At 53.1% G+C, this 17,512-nt stretch overlaps 1 protein-coding gene across 4 annotated transcripts in view; it reads right to left on the bottom strand.

The window, feature by feature from the left end:
- Positions 1–8,528: 8,528 nt before the first annotated feature.
- Positions 8,529–17,512, bottom strand: part of NADSYN1 (NAD synthetase 1) — a 41,565-nt gene continuing 32,581 nt past the window's right edge. For 2 of the 4 annotated variants that reach the window (XM_058526169.1, XM_058526167.1), the window contains 5 exons: positions 15,482–15,613; positions 14,783–14,852; positions 10,900–11,028; positions 10,127–10,303; positions 8,529–8,778 (listed from right to left, as the gene is read on the bottom strand). In XM_058526169.1, the coding sequence (XP_058382152.1) occupies positions 8,728–8,778; positions 10,127–10,303; positions 10,900–11,028; positions 14,783–14,852; positions 15,482–15,613 (559 nt within the window). In that variant the 3' untranslated portion in view covers positions 8,529–8,727. The other 2 variants (XM_058526168.1, XM_058526170.1) reach the window with 2 other exon arrangements.

Genomic DNA, 17,512 nt, shown 5'->3' on the forward strand with positions numbered 1-17,512 from the left:
GCAGGAGACACAGAGCACACAGGGCGCTGGCCAGGCTGCCGAGCGACGGGCAAACCTCCCCTGGTGGTGGGTGGGGTCCTGTTGGGGCAGCGTAACAGGTGTCTGAGAGACATGTGGGGGTCGACTCTACACAGTGGGGTTGGGTGGCTCTTTGCATCCAGTCAAATGTGACCAGAGGCCGCGGGATGAGTGGACAATTGGAAGGAGGTGTGGAAGCCGAGGGCTACTTGGCGGATGGAGGGCCTCCCCTCCTGCAGCCCGGGAGGGAGGAGCTGGGGTCCAGCCCGGGGCCTAAAGGCCGGCTGAGCTCCAGAGAATAAACTCCCACCTGGGCCGCTCAGCCACGCCGGGATCAGGGACCAGGTGGGACCCTGACGTGGATGGGGATATCAGGGTGATGCACCCCAAATCTTGAACCCCAGATTCCCTGCCCCCTCTGAGCATGCAGAGTGCCCAGTCCTCCCTATGGGGGTGGGCACAGTCCCCTCGCTTGGAGACAATGCAGGGACCTCCATCCGACAAGACAGCGTGTGTCCCCGACCCCCCGTGATCTGCCCACACCTCCTCTCCTGGCCACTGGGCTGATGACGAGGTTCATCCCAACATAACCTAGCCGGGACCTTCTGACCTAATAAGGAAGAGCCCCAGGATGGAGCCTGCATATTTCGGCAGAAGTCTGTGGCTGCCTTCTGCTACAATGGCGGAGTCGAGTAGTTCAACAGAGACTGTTGCAGCCTGTGGAGCCTAAAATATTTATTATCTGCCTCTTTACAGAAAAATTTTGCCAATCTCTGCTATAGATGAAGAAATTGAGACACCGAAAGATCAAGCGTGTTGCACAAAGGCCCTCGCTAGTTAGCGGGAAGGGACAGAGTCCAACAGTCTGGCCCAAGTCCCCCTGGTGCCCTCCAGTGATTTCCACAGTTCAGACCCAATGGACTGGATTTCGTGTGGTCATGTCATTTGCGGAAATAAGAAGCATGCCGTGAAGAGCACAAGTTTAGGGGATGGTGTCATACTTGGCGTTATCAGAAGGCAGTTCGATAAGCAAGTCTGGGGCTAAAGAGAGAAGGAGGCTGAAGATAGGTGTTCAGGAATTGAGTGATCCACAGGAAGCTATGGGAATGGAGGAGATCAGAATTCAAGGACACGGTTTAAATAGCAAAGAGCAGAAGGCCGAGAAAAGTGGCCTGGAAAACATCAGCGTTTTGGGGAGGACAAAGGGAGGAGAGCTGGAGAAGTCTGAGTAAAAAGTAAGGAAAAGCTGGAAATCAAGGAGGGAAAGTTAAGAGGTATGATGCCCAGAGGATGGAAAGGGCCTTCTCAGAACCTGGTCCAGCAAGGGAAGGGGCTACTGTGAGAGCTTTCTACTGCTGTTGTAGCAAATTACCACAAACCCAGTTGCTCAAAACAGTACAAATCTATTCCCTTACAGTTCTGGAGGTCCAAAATCCAAAAACAGTGTCACTGGGCTACCATCAAGGGTCAACAGGGTTACATTCCTTCCAGAGGCTCCAGGCGAGAACACGTTCCCGTGTCTCTTTTCAGCTTCTAGAGGCCGCCTGCATTCCTTGGCTCATGGCCCCTTCCAGTATCTTCAAAACCAACAATCACATCGCTCCTACCTCTGCTTCCAGCATCCTGTCTCCTTCTCGGACCCTTGTGATTACATATAGGGCCCACCTGGGTAATCCAGGATACTCTCCCTATTTTAAGAACAGCTGATTAGCAACCTTAATTCCATGTGCAACCCTAATTCCCTCTTGCCAATTTAACAAATTCATGGGTTCTGGGGGTTAGGACATGGGCATCGTTGGGAGGAGACATTCTTCTGTCTACTACAGCTACTGGGATACGAGAACTCACAGCCCTCAGAGCCCCAGAGCACATTTGGGTGGCTGACTTTCTTTTCTGAGTCATGAGCGCGTGGATGGCATTAAAGCAGCTGGAGTGGCTGAGATCCTCTGGGACTCGGGCACGGCTCGTGCTGCAGACATAGTACATCTGGGTTGCCACTGAGCTCACTGAACTCTCCACCGGGACCTGGGTAAGGAGGTAGACCAGATGCCTCCACCCACCTTTACCCTGTCCACTGTCCTCTCTCTGATCCCAAATTGCTCTTCACGTGCTAGCCATCCTAAGAGCTCTACCCTTGAGTGCACGTGCTCCCCAGGCCTCTGGCCCTTCCTCCAGGGTTTCTCTGCATTGTGCATCACCCCTCTTGATGACTTCTATTACGCCTTCAAGGGTCAGCTCAGGGAGTTGCTCCTTCTTTCTCCCCTGGATATTAGAGATTAGAGTTCTTATCACACTGTCCTGTAAATGGTTGTTATCTCGGGGTCCTCAAAGGCAGAGACTAGGTCTCCCCAACTCCCCCCACCTTCTGCATTCTGTTGGAGCCTGACCTGGAGGGGACATCCAGCAAATCAGTTTGTTGAATGCAGAAATGAATGAGTGAGGCAGACTGATGCTTAAGGGGCCCAGCCTGTGACGGTGAAGCCGAGAGCTCATCTCATCCTCTGGGGGAGCCAAGAACAGCAGGAAGGCCTTTTACTCAGGACACTTGTGCCAGGCCTGGGGGTAGGAAATAGAGGAAAGGGGAAGAGAGAGAGAGAGACAACAGGAGAGAAGAAGGGAGGGAGGGAAGGGAGGAGGGAGGAGGAGAAAGAGAGAGGAGAGAGACAGAGAGAGGAGGGAGAAGCAAGTGACCTCCTTACTCACCCGAGGTTCTGCATGTCCGTCTTTGCCTTCTCAAGAGTGCCGAGTACCCACCCATCCGAAGAACCCAGCAGAATTTTCCTGAGCTCAGATCTCTTCACCACGGACCAGTTTTGCAAGCCAACCAATCATTCCAGCATTGACACCACAGGCCTATCTCTGAGAATGGGGACTAGTGGCCAGGCGATCTTCTGGTCCATCACGGTGGCTGCGGCCCTCTGTGGGTTGGTGGGAAGTGGAATCATAACTGGCTTGTCCACTTGTCCATCAAGAAAAACTCGCTTCTGTCCTTAGCCTCAATCTCACCATTGCAAATATCATGCACCTTTGCTTCCAGATTGTGTTCACTATCTAAATCCTAAAGTCTGTCCTTTCCTTTTCCATTATTACCTTCCTCTTCCTGGTATCTTCATGGTCCTAAAGTTCTCCTATTTCACTGGCCTGGGTATCACGACCGCCCTCAGCTTCCGGCGTTGTCTCTCCGCCCTCTTCTCTATTTGGTATCGGTGTCATTGCCCCCAGCACCTGTCAGCACCGTGAGCGCCCTTCTCCGGATTCTGACCTCTTTGATGAATGTACTGAGATGCCACGCCTGTGGTCAGTTACTCATCCCAAAACTAAGTTCCGCCCCGCACATGTAACCGCCACCAGCGCCTGGATTTTCCTCCTGTTCTCCATCATGGGTACATCTGGCCTGCAGTTACCCACCCGAGTCCAGGAGAGCGCCCAGCACCAGCCGCCCAAAGAGCCTCCACGTGGTCGTTCTGCTCACCGTTCTGGCCTTCTTTCTCTGTGGTCAGCCCCTCCGCATCGTCAGGTTCCTCATATTTGAAATGGAAGACCAGTCTCCGCATCCTCCTGTCTTCCAACGACAGAGCTGCTAACTCTGCCGTCTGTTTCTTCACCGAGGGCCCTAAGAGGCAGCAGCCAAGGGAGACCCTCCAGGTGGTTCCTCAAAGAGCCCTAGGCAAGGAGACAGAGGGTGGCGAGGGCGGGAAGACACCGCCCACGGGCAGAACAGAGAGGGCGGACCCCCGACGGATGGGGAGCTCCTTGATGGATCCATGTCTCCGGGACATGGCCCAACCACCCCGTAGCAGTAATCTCTTCTCATCTTCAGCGTGAAAGAGCTCCTCCAAGTCGAGCACCCAAATAATTCCCTTCACGACCTCCCCTTTGTATAAAAACTGAGCACAGATTGCTAGAAGGAGATTTCTGTGTGTGAAATGAAATGCACATCCTTGAGCCCTTTGGAACCTATCATCAAATTATCCTTTAGAAAGTTTGTCAAGGAGCTTTATAAAGTCACGCTTGCCAGCTATGGAGAGTGGATGGTTTTCACCTTAGCCTTACTATTCAAATTCTGCTAACTTTTAGTTTTACGGAACTAGCTGCTAAATGCCTTTTGGGTGTAGGTGGGTCCCTTGGAAATGGCGTGTCTTTGCCTTTTGATTATTTTTCCAGCATGTTCTGGGGTCTTACTACAGTTTTTTTTTTTTTCTTGACTTCTAATGATTGACCTTGTGGGACCTGATGTCTCTCTCAAAACTCTCTCTTTTTGTCTTTAGAATTCTAGTGAAATAAAATTTTGTTGACCAAGTACTGTCCGAAGGACAACATAAGGCTGGTCGTGGGTTTGGCTGCTTCAGTAAACCCTGGTGCAATGCGTCCTCGTGTGGTCCCCATGTTCTCTCATCACTGAGTGAAGTGTTTTAGCCAAAGTTTGTGGGACCTTCCGGGGTGAGGAGAACAGGTCTAGCGGATCTTAGCTCTCAGGAGTGGCCAGAGATTCTGACTCAGCTCTGCATTTGACATGCCCTCTCCAGGAAGCAGGCTGGGTGCTGTCTGTGTCTGGGTCTCAGGAGAGAGCCAGGATCCCTCAGCCACGTGCTTCTGGCTGCAGACAGGAACTGACAGCTTCTCATTGGCTGAGCTCTGGTGACCATCCTGTAACTGGAAGGACACTACTCTATAGCTGGAGGGAACACTACCCTATAACTACAGGATCACCATTCTGTAACGGGGAGACACTACCCCATAACTGGGAGGACACTACCCTATGACTGGAGGAGCACTATCCTATAGCTGGGGGACACTGTCTAGAACAGGAGAGACATTGCCCTGTAACTGAGGTCACCACCCTATAACTGGCTGGCAGGGGGCCAGGGTCCCGGGGCCCCTGAGCTCAGGCAGCTCCTGCAGGTGGGTGTTTCAGGACAGGGATCCTGACTCCATCCGACGAGGCCGTCCTCAGGGTCCCACGCTCACACCATCTCCCTTCCCTGGGACAGAGGCTCCTCACCCCGTTACCAACACACGCGGGTGTGGGAGCAAGCAGGCCTCACTCTCAGGCCTGGAGTGCTCCTGCTGAGTGCTCCCTCAGACTCAGGAGCACCCAGCCCACGCCTCCAAAAAGTGGGTGGGGTTTTGGGTGGGTGGGGGCCTGCAGACAGAAGTTGTCACACCAGGTGCCCGCCTCCTCTCCAGGGAGTCCGCAAGCTGCCCGTCCTGCCCTGGGGACACCGTGGGGTGATAAGGCCTGTACTGAGGGGGCCTGGCCATCACCCTGGGTGAAGTCATCTCAGAAGGTGACGATGTAATGTGAGCTTCCCACCTCCTCAGCTGGTGAACCCCACGGTCACATCTCCTGGAACACTGTGTTACCACCCTCATCAGCCCAAAGCTTGGAAGAGATCAGCAGGGTTGGAGAGAGCTGCCTGCAGGATATGCACCCCTCCGCCCGCCAGCCAGGCTGAGAACCATCCTCGAATGAGGAACACACCCATCGGCGGGCGTGCCTGGCCACGTCAGCTCAAAGAGTAGCTTTGACCGCTGGTGTATTATTCCATTTCTGGACTCTCCCGAGGTGGAGGATTGAATTCTCCTCAAAGAGTGAACTTCTCCTTTGTTTTAGAAAAAACACCTTAACGGGTGTCTTAGTTCAAGGCTGCTGTAACAAAATAGCACAGACGGGGTGGCTTATAAGCAACAGAAACTTACATGCACAGCTCTGGAGCCGGGAAGACTGAGACCAGGCGCCAGCGTGGGCAGGCAAGGGCCCTCTTCCAGGCTGCAGACCTCGCCATGCCCTCACACGGAGGGGGCGAGGGAGCTCTCCAGGGCCTCTTTTATGAGGGCACCACCCCATTCACAGGGACTACACCTTCACGAACTAATCACCTTCCGAAAGTCCCACCTCCTAACACCATGGCACGGTGGGTTAGGGTTTCCACATGTGAACTTGTGGGGGGGTCACAAATATTCAGACATAGCAATGGGCTTTTGGTTCTCCAAGGCCAGGACTCTTCTGGAATGGAGGTTGGAGATAATGAGCAGTAAATGGCTTTGCATCCTTGTACACACATTGTCATTATGTGGCTGACTTTACCTCACACAAGAGTGGGCCTTCAGCGGGGTGGGGGAAAGTGGTTATTTCACTCCTGGGCCTGCAGCAGGGTTCCAGGATTCCAGGAATGGACGACACGCAAACGGACACCTGTCTTATGGTGGCAGCCTTGGGGGAAGGAGGAAAATGTGTCATTCCCCTCCCGTCAGCCCAAGCCTCCAGTGGAGCCTCATTCACATTTGCCCGGGTCTTGCTGTCACTGCGGGAGGCTGAGCGAAAGGTCTGGGCACAGTTCATGGGCCCAGAGCCCACAGTGGCACCACTGGGAAAGGCGGTCTGAGAGAGCTAGAGGCGAGGAGGGCGCCATCGTCCAGAGCAGGGCCGGGACCAGAGCCTGTCTGAGGGCGTGTGCAGCGGGCCTTCCTGTTTGCAGACGCACCATCCCTTCTCCCTACTTCTGGCAACACCCCTGATCCTCTTTGGGGAACCCGTGGGCTGTAGCTAATTGGTTCCGGGATGGGCCTACGACTCAGGGGAGTAAACCCAGGGCTTTTGCTGCAGAAACGGGGAAGATAAATGGACTCATTTCCTGCTGGATTCGAACCTAGGAGTTCACGAGGCTGGAGCCACAGCGCCCTGATGCAGAGAGCACAAAGGAAGCCGGCAGAGAGACGAGCTAAGCAGGGTCAGGAAGAAGAGAAACCAAGTCCTAGTGATGCCGGCCCCAACACCAGTTCCTCTAGGTTAAACCCAGCACATATGGGGTTAAAACCAAAAGCAGCGGCCCCTTTCCCTGCTTCTCTAAGTTACATTCATATGTAAATGTTGGTTTTTCTAAACCATTGTATCTCTGAACTTTACAAGGCAAATACATTACAAATTGTTGGAGCCCAGGCGGCCTCATGCTAACATTTTGGCTAGTTACAGGTCCTCTGAAGTTTTATAACAAGGAAACTGGTGTCCAGAGAATATCAAGAGCTGAAGCTTCCCACACGCCAACTCCTAGGCTTCCCAGCACCAGAATCGACCACCCATTACAGAGGCAGACAGCCAAGGACACCCACCTGCGGATTGCCTTATCTGGCCCTCCTCCTCCCTGTAAGCAGCCTCAGAAGGCCAAACGGGTGGGAAAGCACCAAACGGCAAGGCCACAGGCTCCCCCTCCCTACAAGCAGCTGCATTCCTCGCAAGCTTTAAAACCCCCTGCCTCCCATCTTTCAAGGAGATGAATTTGAGGGCTGACTCTTGTCTCCCAGCTGATGTCATATAATAATAACCCTTTCCTTGCCATAAGCCTGGCCTTCCAGTTTTTTTTTGGTCTCTCTCTTGTGTGGCAGGTAAAAGAACCTGTGTTTGTGTCTGGTAACACTAATGACATGGCACATACCCTGGATCCAGCCAGACCTGAAGTTGTCATTACCCCTGGACTGCTCAGCATGCCAATCAATAAATTACTTTTCTTGCTTACAAGTTTCTTTCCTTGGGTAAGGCTTTTGGTAACCTGCACACACAAAAAAAGTCCAGGCGGACGCAGTTTGCAAACATTTCTGGGAATTCCCGGGGGTCCAGCAGAATCAGGGCCAAGCTGTGTCGCTGGACCCAAGGCTGAGCCTTCAGCAAGGGCTGCAACCAGAGCCCAGCTCTCCTCCTGGCGCACATTGGCTGGCAACAGAACAGCAGACGCGGGCAATGCCCATCCTCAAGCCGTGCTAGTTCTAGTTAACCGACCACCATCAGATCTCAACCTTCTGCGTGTTTCTCCCCAACATCTGCCTGTGTCCCCCAGTCCTGCCAAGACGCAGGCCAGCCCAGCTAACACTATGCCTGCAGACCCCGCCAGGCAGCAGGGTCACGCCACCATGTGACGTGGAGGACAGACTCCTCGAGGCAACGACATAGATGTTACAGAGATGACAGCTACACAACACAGACAACACCTTGCTACGTGCTCCCCTACTTTTCTGGCACCACCCACTTAACACTGGTACCCACCCAGAGAGGATGAGCCTGAGATGGACCAAAGAGGCTGGCAAGGAGGCCAGGCAGTCTGTCACCCAGGGGGATCTCTCCTTAAGGCAGGACATCAGCGGGGTCACGGACTGATGTAGGACCACTGTGTGTTTGGAAGCCTTTCCTAGTGGCATGGGATGGAGGCAAATCTACATCCCTGTGGGTTCAGGTTCTCAGAATGACAATGACGATAACCATGAAATGGAAATCAGAGAAACGGGCTGGTTTAGAGAAAGACGGACAGCGAGAAGAATTGTAAGCGAGCACAGAGGAAGATTGCAAAGGCGAGTGCATGGGCGAGGGAGAGTTATTCTAGAACCCTCCCCTCCAGGTCCTCCTCCAACCCTTCCTGAAGAATTCTCCCTTGGCCGTGGTGTCGTGGGGGCTCTGGTGAGATCTGGGAGCAGCTGCACGATGGAGGGAGGCCAGGGAAAGCAAGCGCTCGCGTCAAGAGGAGAGTTAAAAATCACACCCTCTTTATTTCAGACTTTTTTAAAGGAACTAGACTGAAGAGATTGCTCTCCCTTGAAATGTAGAATAAGACTTGTTGACGCGCCGTCTGGGCAGGAAATGGCTCATGCTCGTGGTCACCAGCGGTGCCACGTAACACGTGGATCCTCGCGGGAGAGGAGGCCTCCACGCAGGACCTGCTGTCAGTCCACGCCGTCCAGGTCCTGCGGCTCCGTCCTCTCCAGCTGGAGAACCTAGAAAGTTTCGTGAAAACAGGGTGTCCACATGCAGATTTCAACAATCGCACTGTCGAAATACACGGATTCATACCCAAAGAGGGTCGTGGTCATGGACCTAAGACAGCAGATTATCAGACAACACCCACAATGCACTAAGATGTGGGCAGAATACAGAGCAAGTGCACGGAACACTCTGGAAGGACGTGCCTCAGCACATTCACGGTGGTCGCTGCTGGACCCTGAGACTGCAGGGGACTTCCGCCCCTGCCTATGTGTCTCTTCCAAGGTTCCTACACTTGTCCGTCTTTTGGCTGCACAACCTCTGTACTCCGCTCCTGATGTGGGGGAATCCCTCACTCGGTGCCTCTTGGTGGGAACCGAGCCCCCACCTCTCATTAACTCTTTGTTGGGAGGGTGGGCTGTCTCACCCTTTTGGTCTCTTTCTCCAGCACTGACTGGTCAACATGAAGGTGGCATTTGGAAAACATGATGAAGAACCACACACGTGGTTTTGAGAACTGGGATGGACTCCACTGTGGCCTCCACAAGAGGCACGGCAGGATATTTAGCGGCACGCCTGGCCTCTACCCACTGGACGCCAGTAGCACAGACCCCACCCCAGTCGTGACAACCAAGAAAATGTCTCTAGACGTTGCCTAATGTCCCTAGGGGGCGAACCATCCCTGCATGAGAACCACGGCCACGGATGCGCAGTATTACTTGGGTTCCATCCTGAGTTTAAACATCACCTCCTCAGAGACGCCTCCTGCGACCACCAGATCTAAAGTGGGCCCTTCCGCCTCCCAGGACTCTCTAGCTCAGCGTCTCACTTCTCACAACGTATCCTTCTCAGTGTTTCCCTGGGCGCACTAAGTGGCCGTCCTTCTCCTCCCATCAGATTCTCGCCTGCTCCAGCAGGGCCCCGTCTAACTTGCTCTCTATCGTGGTCCCAGCGCTCTGCTTGGAAAATGGAAGGAGGGAAGGACCTATACTTGCTTTTTAAATTGATTTTATTAATCCTTACTTTATTCTATTAATTAATTAGAAAAAGAAGGGAAAAACAGGGTGGTTTACAAGATCTGAAGCCATCTGGCCACCCAGGTTGTCTAGAAATGACAGAAACGGGCACCACATTTATAAAGTGATGGATGGCTAGTGATTTTCATATGCGCAGCACCACTAAATACAGCCCAGCCAAAACAGCACATGCCAAACCCTGATGGACTTAAACACACTGGTCCCTTTGCAGAAATAAGGATGGGAAAAGCTAACACTGTGTATATAAAAAAGCTTTGACAGAAATGAACCAAAGTTTCCACGACAGATATTTAACATAGAGAAAACTCATTTTTGCCTGATTTACCTGATTGTCTATGCACCGAAACTGCCAAGGCCAGCCGGTGTTGTACAGAAACGGCCGCAGATCAAACCTGTTGTCGTCCGGGCTGTAGTTCTCCGCGTGATACGCGGGGGTGAGCGTGGTCATCTTGTGCCTGTTCAAGGAATACTTGGAGAAGAAGCGCTTCACTTTGTCGGCCACCTGGGAGGCGAGTCACACGCAGACAGGGCTTCGAGTTGGCAAGGCAGGAAGATCCGAGGCCGGAGTTCTGACTCGTACCACCCCGGGCTATGCAAGCTAGCGGGTTCTCCCTCCGCACTGGAACTTCCCTGAAGGCAGGAGCGGACAGAGGCCGTGCTCGGGCTGGGGCGGCCGGCTGAGCTATAAAAATGTGGGTTCCCCACTCTAACGCCCCAGGATACTGCCTCAGGAGACCTGAGCAGGGGTCCCAGGAAGATACATTTCATGAGGCTTCCAGGCGGTTCTGTGGGGACCACCATGTTTGTGGGCTTCAGCCTGACCATTAGCAGAAAAGCAGCGATATTCGGACCTCAAAATTTACCCTCTGTCCCCCTAAAAAGGGGAGCAGCTTGTGTGGTCTGGTGTGGTCGAGCTTGGATGAGAGGAACTTAGCCAGGGCCTGAGCTGGTGGGAACTGAGAGCTGGGCAGCAGCTCCGCGAGACAGAGCATTACCGCTTTAGGGTCACACGCTATTTACTCGCTCGTGTGAGTCACATCCACCACGGCAGGGTGACGCCACCTGCCGGCTCCCGCTGTGGGCCGTGACGCGTCTTACCTGTCGTGGGGTCCAGGTGTCTCCCCACGTGTTGAGGAGTCTGCAGAACATGCTGTAGGGCCCGGTCTTGGCCATCTTCCTGAGTCTCCCGTAGACCGAGAGCTCTGCGTACGTCATCCCCATGTCCTCCTGGGCAGGAAAGACAGACACTTCGTGGAGGGACAGCGAGTCAGCGCTGGAAGAGAGCTTACAACTTCTTTTGGGGATGGGAACCGGAGACCCAGGGGAGGGGAGACGGCCGCAAAGGGCCAGGAGCAGAGCTGAGGTCTCTTTCCCCAACACTGACTGGTCAATATGAAGGTGGCATTCGGAAAAAATGACAAAGAACTAGACACTTGGTTTTGAGAACTTGGATGGATTGAACTGTGGCCTCCACAAAAGATATGTCCATGTCCTAAGCCCCAGAACACAGAAATTGTGAAGTTATTTCGAAAAAGGATCTTTGCAGATGTGATTAAGTTAAGGATCTCGAGATGAGATGACCCTGGATTTGGGGTGGGCCCTAAATCCAGTGACAGGTGACCTTATAAGAGACAGAAGGGAAGACACAGAGAGAAGGCCACGTGAAGACAGAGGCAGACTGGAGTGATGAGGACACAAGCCCAGGAAAGCCTAGAGCCCCCAGAAGCTGGAAGAGGCAGGAAGGACCCTCCCCTAGAACCTTCAGAGGCAGCATGGCCCTGCAGACCTTGATTCCAGACTCTGGTCTCCTGAACTGGGGGAGAATGCAGTTCGGATGTTTAAGCAGCCCGGCCTGTGGTCATTTGTTACAGCAGCCCCAGGAAACCAGTACAGGGACCATTCCATGTCAGGCACAGTGACGGAGCAGCCTGGCCCTGTGCCCTGCCCCTGTGAGCCCACTTTCCATAAGAGTGGAGGACTCAGAGAAGATGAACGGGCTCACGGAAACCTGGGCCATGTCAGAGGCTGCGGGATGCCCCACAGCCGGCTCAAAAGTCAGCCTCACACTAAGGCTTACACGAGCTGGACCCCTTCTCCATGTCTCAATATTTGCTCCAGCTCCCTCTCGATTCTTGCCACGCCCCAGAATACACAGCCAGAGCCCTATCTGAGACGCAGACGGTGACGCTGGCATTTGTGACAGAGCAGGACAGCCCTCACCTTCCACCAGGGTCTGCAGGAGCCCCAGCGACTGGGTCCTGCCTCCTGCTCCCCATTGCCCACCCTGGTCTTGCCTCCGGCCTCAGCTCCAACATCACCTCCTTGGGGAGGCCTGTCCTGAGCCCTATCTAAGGGACACTGCCACCAATGGGTCACCCAGATTGATTTTGTGGGCAGCACTCATAGCCACCAGGGGCCACCATGGTGACTTCCTGCTTGTCTGTCCCCTCCAGCAGACTATGAGCATTTTAGGGAAAGTGACCATGTCTACCCTGTTCACCCCCGAGCCCCCAGCACCTGACTAGTCCTGGCACCTGACCTCCTGTACCTCCTTCCTTTTTACGAAGTGAGTATCTTCTAGTGTGACATTTTAATTCCTTACATTCGACAACAATAGTTGGAGACTTCAATTCTCCACTTTCGATAATAGATAGAACTAGACAAAAAACCAACGGACAGCTGGAAGACTCAAATACCATAAACCAGGTAGATCCACTGATACCCTCAGACCTCTCCAGCCAACGCCTGCAGAGTACACGTGCTTCTCCAGTACACGTGAAACATTCTCCAGGACAGACCACACGCTAGGCCACAACACAGCCTCAACAAATGTTAAACCCTGAAATCACACAGAGTGTCCTCTCCGACTATAATGGAATAGAATTACAAATTCAGTACCAGAAAGAAATTTCAGAAACTCACCATTACGTGGAAACTAAACAGCACACTCCTAAATAACCACTGGGTCAAAGAAGAAATCACACGAAACTCGGAAAACACTTTGAGATGAATGAAAATGAAGACACAGCATATCAAAACTCATGGGCTGCAGTGAAATCAGGGCAAGGAGAGAAATTTATATTTTTAAACACCTATATTGAAAAAGAACAAGAGGGGCCAGCCTGGTGACATGCTCCACTTCAGTAGCCCAAGGTTCTCGGGTTCAGATCCCGGGCGCAGACCTACACACCACTCATCAAGCCATGCTGTGGAGGCATCCCACATACAAAATACAGGAAGACTGGCACAGATGTTGGCTCAGGGCTAATCTTCCTCAGCAAAAAGAGGAAGATTAGCAACAAATGTTAGCTTAGGGCCAATCTACCCCCCTAGAATAAAAAAGAAAGAAACAGATGTTAAAGCAAAAACTTAACCTACCTTACAACACGGGGGAAAAGCAAACTAACCTCACACATGTAGACGGAAGGAAATAATAAAGACTGGAAGGGAGAGGCCGGCCTCATGGCTTAGCGGTTAAGTGTGCGCGCTCCACTACGGCAGCCCGGGTTCGGATCCCGGGCACGCACCGACGCACCGCTTCTCCGGCCATGCTGAGGCCGCATCCCACATACAGCAACTAGAAGGACGTGCAACTATGACATACAACTATCTACTGGGGCTTTGGGGAGAAAAAGGGGAAAAAAAGGAGAAAGATTGGCAATAGATGTTAGCTCAGGGCCGGTCTTCCTCAGCAAATAGAGGAGGATTGGCATGGATGTTAGCTCAGGGCTGATCTTCCTCACAAAAAAAAAAAAAAAAAGACTGGAAAGGAAATGAATGAAATTGAGAGTGAAAAACTATAGAGAATATCAACTGTGTTTCTGCACACTGGCAATGAGCCATCCAAAAATGAAATCAGGAAAACAATTTCATTGACAATAGCACCAAAAAGAATAAAATACTTAGAAGTAAATTTAACCCAAGAAGTGCATACTTATACTCTGAAAACTACAAACGTTGAAAGGCATTAAAGACGACCTAAGTAAATGGGAAGATACCCATGTTCAAGCATCAGAAGACTTAATACGTTTAAGATGGCATTACCCACCAACTTGATCTACAGATTCAATGCAATCGCTATGAAAATCCAAGCAGTCTTTTTTTTGGGGGCAGAAAATGACAAGCTAATCTCAAAATTCATACGGAAATTCAAGCAACCCAGAAGAGACAAAATTATCCTTGAAAAAGAAGAACAAAGTAGGGCTGACACTTTCCAACTTCAAAACTTTCCACGAAGCTACAGCAATCAAGACAGTGTGGTACATGCATATGGACAGACATACAATGGAATAGAACCCAGAAATAAACCCTCATATTTACAGTCAACTGGTTTTCAACAAAGGCGCCAGGACAATTCAACAGGAGAAAGAAGAGTCTTCTCAACAAACGGCGCTGGGACACTTGGATGTCCAGCTGTCAAAGGCTGAAGCTGGATCCCTTCCTCACACCATTCACACACATTAACTCAACCAGATCAAAGACCTCAATGTAAGGGTTAAGACTAGAAAACTCTCAGAAGAAAATACAGAGGTAAATCTTTGTGACCAAAGGAGCTGGTGGCAGGAAAGTCAGTTGTCACGGATCTTACGACAGTCCACAGCCACTTCCACGGTGTCCACTAATGCTGCAAACAGCCTATGACGCCAACCAGCCCCGAGTGTTAAAAGGCCAGCACAGGATGGAGGACTCAAGAGCGATTCTTCTCTGAGGTCGCCCTATAGCACATGGAGACACTCCCCTCGTCCACACTCTCCCTCCCCACTCACCTCATCCCCCTCCTCCCAGGACCCAACCTCAAGAAGGCTGAATTATTAAAATGTCAAAGAGCCAGTAATGGACTGAGCTGAGGCTCCCAGGCCAGGAACCCAGAGATGGAGCATGGTTCCTCAGGGCAGAAAGGAGGCCATGAAGGAACCCCCCACAGACACGCCGGGAGCAGGGAGACAGAGAAGAAGTATGGTGACAAGGCCACCACCATTACCTCGTCAGTCTGGGACACTTGTCCGTTGGCCAAGGGCTCCAGCTCTGCGGTAGCCGGCGCTGCCAGGATGCTGCAGCCGAGACACACAGAGGGCAGTCACGACGGCTGCCAAAGCGCTCATGAGTTTTGGGAGGAAATCCCCAAACCAACCACCCCCGGCACGCTGGCCAGTCTCCAGCCATGCCACCATCCACCCATTCATGTTGGCAAGAGCTGGGGTTGGCGGTGCTGGGCTTTCCAAAGGAGGGTCCCTGGGAAGAGGAGCGTGGACGCCAGCGTGGCTTCATAACCTGGAGGACGGAAGGCTGACGGTGGGGAACTACAGCACGGGGCTGTTCCACCACAGCACCACTGACATTCGGGGCCCAGTCATGCCCTGTTATGGGGCCGTCTTGGGCACTGTAGGATGTTTAGGAGCCTCTAACCACTAGATGCCAGGAGCACACCCCACAGTGATACCAAAAAAAAGTCTCCAGACGTTGCCCAGTGCCCCCTGGGGGCTGGGTGAGCACCGACAGGAAGGAAGGGGGCGGCCTGATCATGGGACCCCAGGAGCCCACTGAAGGGCAGGACTGTTGCCATCAGGTGATAGGGAGCTCGGAAGGTGGCTGGGTGGGGCGAAGGTGGCCCGGGTCTCTGCTGGGATGTGCACCTGGTGGCTCAGGGGCCGCAGCCACAGTCTCGTGGGCACACACTAACCTCTGCAGGGCGGAAAGCTGGAAGCGCTCGACACAGAACTGGACGAAGGTTCTCAGGTCCGACTTGCTGATCCCGCCTATGGGGTTGATGTCCGCGCTGGAACAGTCGTACTTGGTCAGGTAGCCGAGGAGACTGTAGCACAAGAGAGAACACACGGTTTCCATGTGGCAGACCTGAGGGGCTGCAGATTCCACCAACTAGGGGGCCTGGCAGTCCAGTCCCCAGTCATCCGAGGACTTGTGTTCTCCAGGGGCCCAGGAGCCAGAAGCTTGGCAAACTGAAGGGTCGTGGAGAAGTCTGGCTAGGGCAGACTGAGAAGGCGCAAAGGCTGCAGGTGACTGAGGAGAGGTATTCGGCATCCCAGGGAAGACGTTGGGGCCGGGGAAGAGATCTGGGAATGATCAGCTAGGAGCAGCATGTCCCAGGAGGAAGGTCAGGACCTCAGCGCACAAGGATGCTGAGCTGACAGCAGCACGGTCACCTCTCCAGGCCTATCAACTCCCAACTCCTAGATGCCTCCTGGGTGGGCAGAAGAGTGGCCCCCAAAGATGCCCACACCTATGCCTGGAACCTGTGAATACGTGACCTTACAGAGCAAAACGGCCTTTGTAGATGTGATTAAGTTGAGGACCTCGAGATGGGGTGATTATCCTGGATTATAGGGTGGGCCCTAAATGCAGTCACAAGGGGAAGGGGAAGAGGGAGGCAGAGGGAGCTGTGACTACAGAGGAAAGGCACAGAGGTGCTACGCTGCTGGCTTTGCACTGAGGAAGGGGCCACGAGCCAAGGAACGTGGACGACCTCCAGAGGCTGGAAAAGGCCAGGAATGGAGCCCCCAGGAGGAAGCAGCCCTGTGATACCTTGATTTCAGCCTCCTGAGACTCATGTTAAACTTCTATCCCATGGAACTGTAAGAGAATACCTCATGTTGTTGAAGCCACTGACTCTGTGGTCACAGCAGCCACAGGACACTCGTCCACCTCTTCAGTGGCTCCATCCCCTCCACCCCACCAACCACCATGCAGGCCGCCATGTTCTCTCACTGGACCACTGGATTACCACAGGTCCCCACCCCCATCCCAAGCCCACCCTCCTCCAAGGCAATTCCCGACCACGCCCACTGGGCTGGGTGAGTCTCCACAGTGGTGTCCTTGCCTCAGGAGGCCTTCCAGGGTCTGGCCACTGCCTGTCTCCCCAGGTGCATTTCTGGGTTTTTTTTTGTTTTTTTTGGTGAAGAAGATTGGCCCTGAGCTAACATCCATACCCGTCTTCCTCTATTGTGTATATGGGATGCCACCGCAGCATGGCTTGATGAGCGGTGCGCCCAGGATCTGAACGTGCAAACCCCAGGCCGCCAAAACAGAGTGCGTGAACTTACACCACTACGCCACTGGGCCGGCCCCCATTGCCAGGTGCATTTCTCAACACTCCAAAGCTCACACTTCAACGCTAGCCTTGCTAAAAGCACAGTTCATCAAAAACAGCTGCTTCTCTCCACCCGGTTTTCCTACACCTGATCAACAAGCATCTGAAAATGCACCTGTGCTGCCAGCACGTGGCTCTCGGCCCACCTCCACTCACATGAAAGACCCACCTCTCCCCCCTCCTGACTCCTACTAGGGTGCAATGCCTGGGGCGTGAGACCCCCAGAGTGGCCAACAGAGGGACAGTCAAAACCCTGGTGCCTTGAGTGGGGGCTCCCTCAACCAGTGCCGAGCTGGGCATTCCGTTGACCATTTTCATCTTACCACGGTGCCTCTTCCAACCCTCAACTACTCCCAAAGATGTACCAGGAGCAACGCAGACAGTGTGGGGCAGACCCTGCAGGTATGGCGCCTCGGGCCAACCAGGAGACCCAGTCAGGGTGAGGCTCCTGCCGTGTCTCTGTCTTAGAGTGAAAATCTAGAAGGAAGGTGGTTACCACGGGGAAGGGAGCTGGTACATTTATATGTTAAAAATTAAGACAGACTTTTTCTGCCTGAAATTGAGACTGATTCGGTGGATCGGTTGGACTCGAAGGACAGCTTTGCT

The sequence above is a fragment of the Diceros bicornis genome, chromosome 31 (assembly GCF_020826845.1).
Source record: "Diceros bicornis minor isolate mBicDic1 chromosome 31, mDicBic1.mat.cur, whole genome shotgun sequence".
NCBI classification, from domain to species: domain Eukaryota; kingdom Metazoa; phylum Chordata; class Mammalia; order Perissodactyla; family Rhinocerotidae; genus Diceros; species Diceros bicornis.